This window comes from Trichechus manatus, unplaced genomic scaffold, assembly GCF_000243295.1.
Source record: "Trichechus manatus latirostris isolate Lorelei unplaced genomic scaffold, TriManLat1.0 scaffold00008, whole genome shotgun sequence".
Classification (NCBI taxonomy): domain Eukaryota; kingdom Metazoa; phylum Chordata; class Mammalia; order Sirenia; family Trichechidae; genus Trichechus; species Trichechus manatus.
The window spans coordinates 6,599,452-6,604,636 of record NW_004443944.1 but is presented as its reverse complement, the minus strand read 5'-3'; the positions used below and the strand labels follow the sequence as shown (position 1 = coordinate 6,604,636).

Sequence of the window (5,185 nt, the reverse complement as noted above, 5' to 3'; positions counted from 1 at the left end):
TACCTTCTGCACGGTACAAAACTAATAAAAGGAATTGCCAAGATTTTGCTGTAACTTGGCATTGTTATTCACAGAAATGCCTCAATAGCAAAATGAGGCTGTCTGAATGTCTAAAAAGGAAGGACAGGACTGCCCTCTTGTGGGCACTCTTGTCTCCGCTTTTTCTCCCCGTTGTCGAGTCGATTCTGCCTGATGGGGACCCCATGTTTTAGAAAAGAACTGCTCCAGAGGGTTGTCTTGGCTGTAATCTTTTTTTTTTTTTTTTAATTGAAAACATTTTGTCGTCGTTGAGAATATGCACAGCAGAACATACACCGATTCAACAATTTCCACGTGTCCAATTCAGTGACACTGATCACATTCTTCGAGTTGTGCAACCATTCTCACCCTCCTTTTCTGAGTTGTTCCTCCCCCATTAACATCAACTCACTGTCCCCTAAGTGTCCTATCTGATCTTTTGAGTTGTTGTTGTCAATTTGATCCCATATAATTCTTAAAAAAGTACAATGCGCAAGGCAGACTTGGCTGTAATCTTTATGGAAGCAGACTGCCAGGCCTTTCTTCCGTGGGGCTGCTGGGTGAGTTGGAACTGTCCACCTTTAGCTTAGCAGCTGACTGCAAACTGCTTGCTCCACCCAGGCTCAAAGGCACTGAGAGTTTGCTTCGGGAACTAATGAGCTTCACCCTTTACCCAGATGTTTGGGGGGAACCTGGATACAGAATGGAAGCACGTCGTCCACCTGCATTTTGTTCCGTATAATACCTCATCCAGGCTATATGAGCTGCAATTTTTTTTTTAAACGAATAAAATGAGAATAAAGAGTTTATTGGTAGGGAAGCCGATGTCTGGAGCAGCCAGGAAACTGGGGTGGCCTTTGATCCCGGGATGCCTGGCCACAGTGGTCCTAGAATGGGAAAGGCAGCCAGCCTGGCCCCCAAGCTTGCCCTTGGCTGTGACTGAAGGGGAAAACAGCGGGCTCTATCCCATCGCATCCTTTGCTGCAGCAAATGGAGACATCTGCTTTGCTCTTGCTAATCCAGTGTGGGAAGCCCGGCTGGCTCACGGGGGGAGGTAGCGATTCCCGCTGGCTGGCAGGCAGGCTTGGGAGCCAGGGACCCAGCCATGTGTCTCCCTGACTAGCATTCCTTCATGCAGTGGCAGCCAGCCAGGCACCCTAGCTGCAAAGGCCTGAGGCATCGGCTCGAGCAGGACAGGGTTCCGGCCTCAGAGAAAGATGGTGCAAACTCGTTCACATGGGCTCAGAGCCCCCAGAGCCAACTGTGCCTAGAGGAGGCGGGAGGTGCTTGGAGGAGGTGTTTCAGGGATGGGTGTGCTGGGGCTCCAGGGATGGAGAAGAGCGGAGTATCTTAGATGGCTGCTCACAAGCTTTGAAGACCCCAGATGCTACTCACCGAAGAAGGATATAGAAAATTTTCTTTATAAACTATGCTATGCCAATCGAGCTAGACGTCCCCCGAGACCATGGTCCCCAAGCAATTACTTATTAAAGTCTGTTTATGAAGAGTTTTTGGTGATGTTTGGATGCCAACTGTGCTTTCATCTTTCAAATATGTTTCTGATATTCTTCCTTTTTAAAAAAAACTCTACTGAAGCTGGACTGTAAATATCACATTCCTGCTCATTTTCAATTTTAAAATCTTAGGAAATAAAGATACACATGCTGCTTAAGGCTGCCAAACACTGGAAACTATTTACTTTCCAGGCACTACTAAAATCAACACTTATTTTGCCAGTGAAGGAAGAACAATCCTACCAGCTTCGATGCAAAGAAGACATTTTTTAAGATCATCATTTACATATAACAAGAACAGTAAATCTGAACTCATTTCATTTTATTGAGTGGTGCAAAACATCTTAATCAAAAAATAAGACCCAATCACAAAAATTCAAATAGTCACAATGGTAGCACATAACAGACCCCAGAATTTAAGTCGTACTGTATGAATTCAATTAATTTGCTGGCATGAAGAGAATACAACGCCCTTCCCGCTGGGAAATGACTTCCAAATGTTGACCTTGAACAGGGCTTCTGAATTTGGGGTATTTGTAACAGATCAAAATGTTAAGAATTTGAATTTGAACCTATCAATGATTTCACAATATGGAAAAAAAGTTCAAATATATCAAAAGCATCTGTTTAGCTAAGAAAAGAAGAAAAGTCTGGCTCATTACAAAGATAAGTGCTAGTTAAGTGCTAAGGAGGCATTTCACACGTTGCTGTTGTATGCTCTGGAGTTGATCCTGACTCATAGCCACCCTAAGGACAGAGGAGAAGTGCCCCACAGGGTTTCTAAGGCTGGAATCTTTACGCCAGCTGCTAACCAAAAGGTCAGCAGTTGGAATCCACCAGCCGCTCCTTGGAAACCCTACGGGGCAGTTCTACTTGTCCTGCAGGGTTGCTATGCGTCAGAATCGACTCAGTGAGCACGCGCCAGCACCAATCTTTAGGGAGCAGACTGCCACGTCTTTCTCCCACCGAGCGGCTGGTGGGTTTGAACCGCTGACCTTTCGGTTAGCAGCCGAGTGCTTAATTATGGCACCACCAGTGCTCCTGCACGAGGCCAGATGACCTCTTCAATTGGCAAAATGGAAAGACTAATTCCAGGGCATTATAAAAAGTTTAAATTCTTTACAAGGAGACATTTCGTCATTAAACGTTTGTTTCTTCTCACTCCGCAATTACTGAAAATATATAAACCAAATAGTGTCAGCAAAACAAAGAGGCTGTAAACGGGTAACAGGGTGCAGCCGGGGGGGGTTTCACAGCTGCCCGAGAACGTAATTAAGAAAGCGTACAAACCGGAAGACAGGCTCTAAGAGTGAACCTTCTACCTGTGTGGAAAGACAGCACCCTACTCGCGATTGTCTAGCCCACTCTAGAGTTTTCATGTTTTACTCGGTTTTTACTTTTATAAAATTAAAATCTTTTTGATTGAATTTAGAACGAATTAAAAGCATTATAGTAATTTAAAATTGTGTGGAAAATTCATTTGTATGAATGAATTTATATGAATGAAATTCATTTGTATGAACTGAAAAAGGATATAAAAATTAGCTTTTTATGTTTAAAAATCACAAAAATACTTGAAATACCATGGGTGTGTACCATTCAACTGCAACTTTGCCAGCTTCAACTTTTTGCTTAAGCATTGAATAACCCAAACCAAACCCACTGCCACTGAGTCGATTCCAACTCATAGCGACCCTGTTGGACAGAGTAGAACTGCCCTGTAGGGTTTTCAAGGCTGTAAATCTTTATGGAAGCAGACTGCCACATCTTCCTCCCGTGGAGCGGCTGGTGGGTTTGAACTGCCGACCTTTCGGTTAGCAGCAGAGTGCTTTCACCACTGTGCTACCAAGGGCTCCTAAGCACCGAACAGTTGGTCTATAAAACCAAAAAAATCAAACCTGCTGCCATCGAGTCGATTCCAACTCCTGGTGACGCCATGTGTTACAGAGTAGAACTGGCCCACAAGGTTTCCTAGGCAGTAATTTTTACAGAAGCAGATTACCAGGCCTTTCTTCTGTAGTGCCTCTGGGTGGGCTTAAACCACCAACCTTTTGGTTTGCAGGAGAGCACAAACCGCTTTTGCCATCCAGGGACCTCAGCTGGTCTATACTACTGTTGAAATAACTATTACCCCCAACTCATTTCTCATTCATTATGGGCCACCTCACCAACACCAAGTGAATTCATAGGTCTGAGGTGTCATCTTCTGCTTCAAGCTGTATGCCTGTTATGAAATAACCTGCAATGTTTTTTGAAATATCTAGGCAGAAAAAGGCAAACAATTCTAGGCTCTACTTCAAACTTTGGAAAGACTGGGGCCATCCACCGCCATGAACTTAAAGAAGATGCAGAAATCTGAGAACGTGCTTTAAGAATGAAGGACTACTGGCGAGATCCCCATCTCCATCACTTATCCATCAGGTTGAGGATCATCTCACAGGTCAGGTCCCCCTTGGGGCCTCTGTCTCCTCCGGAGTCACCAGGGACCATCTGGCCTGGGTCCTGCTGGCCTCTCACCGTGGACACCTCCTTCTTGACCAGCTTCCGCTCAGCAGCTGCTTCTGGGGGAAGGGACTTGGTTAGCACACTCGAAGCAAAGCCAAGAAATCAGAACTGGTCAACTGTGCAAATGTCTTTTGGAAACAATCACTTAATGTTAAACACAGCAGCAAGCCTTTTAGAAAACCACCTTTTGAGGTAAAGGGAAGCACCAGTATTCTGGAAGGAGCCCTAGGGGCACAATGGTTAAGTGCTTGGCTACTAACTGAATGGTTGGCAGTTCGAACCTACCAGCTGCTCCACAGGAGGAAGACCTGGCGATCTGCTCCTGTGAAGGTGACAGCCTTGGAAACCCTATGGTTCTACTCTGTCCTATAGGGTCGCTGTGAGTTGGAATCGCCGCAACGGCAGCGGCAATAACACAAGTGTTCTGGTCTCCACTACCTGCTTAAGTCAGGGCTTCTCAAGCACTGCTGACATCTGGGCTGAGGGTTCCCTGTGGCGGGCGCTGTCCTGTGTGTGCTAGGATGTTGAGCAGCATCCCCGGCCTACACCCATGAGATGCCAGGGGCACCTTCCCCTCCCCAAGATTTGACAACCCTCAGTGTCTCCAGATGGTGCAGAATTGCCCCTGGTTGAGGAGCATAGGCCCGTGTTGTGGCTGAGCTGGTCACCCAAGTCTGGTTTCTGTCCCCACACCTCCTACCCACAATGACATGGCCAAAATGAAAACAGCCGCTCGAAGGCATTTCTGCCCACTGAGAACTCATGAAAGGTCAAGCACCGCTAGGACGCACTGTGGGCCACACCCAGATCTGCAGCCCACCCGCCACACTCCAGCAGCCTAGAAACTAGTCAAGAGGAGGGGAAGACAGTGCCCTTAGGGGTCTGGTTAGTACACAAGCCGCCTGCTCACACAGACGCGTCAGGGTCTGCCCTGCCCCTGCAGCTGTCTGCCGCGGCCTCTTACGCGGAGGCTGAAGGGCTGGGGCTTGAACTTCCCTACTTGATCTTCCCCAGTAAAGGACACGTTCACGAGTCACTTGTTTATGGACACCCCTGCCTGGCCAGGCCTGGACCAGGTGCTGGAACAAGGAGTGAGTCCTGGGGAACAGGTCCCCCCCAAAGGGCCCAGTACACGTGAGACAAGAACT

At 47.0% G+C, this 5,185-nt stretch overlaps 1 protein-coding gene across 1 annotated transcript in view; it reads right to left on the bottom strand.

The window, feature by feature from the left end:
* Nucleotides 1–3,938: 3,938 nt before the first annotated feature.
* The window catches only part of CTCFL (CCCTC-binding factor like), a 42,360-nt gene continuing 41,113 nt past the window's right edge, over nt 3,939–5,185 (bottom strand). The window contains exon 10 of the mRNA XM_012558463.1: nt 3,939–4,093. Within this exon, the coding sequence (XP_012413917.1) occupies nt 3,939–4,093 (155 nt within the window). The remainder of the gene's footprint in view (nt 4,094–5,185) is intronic.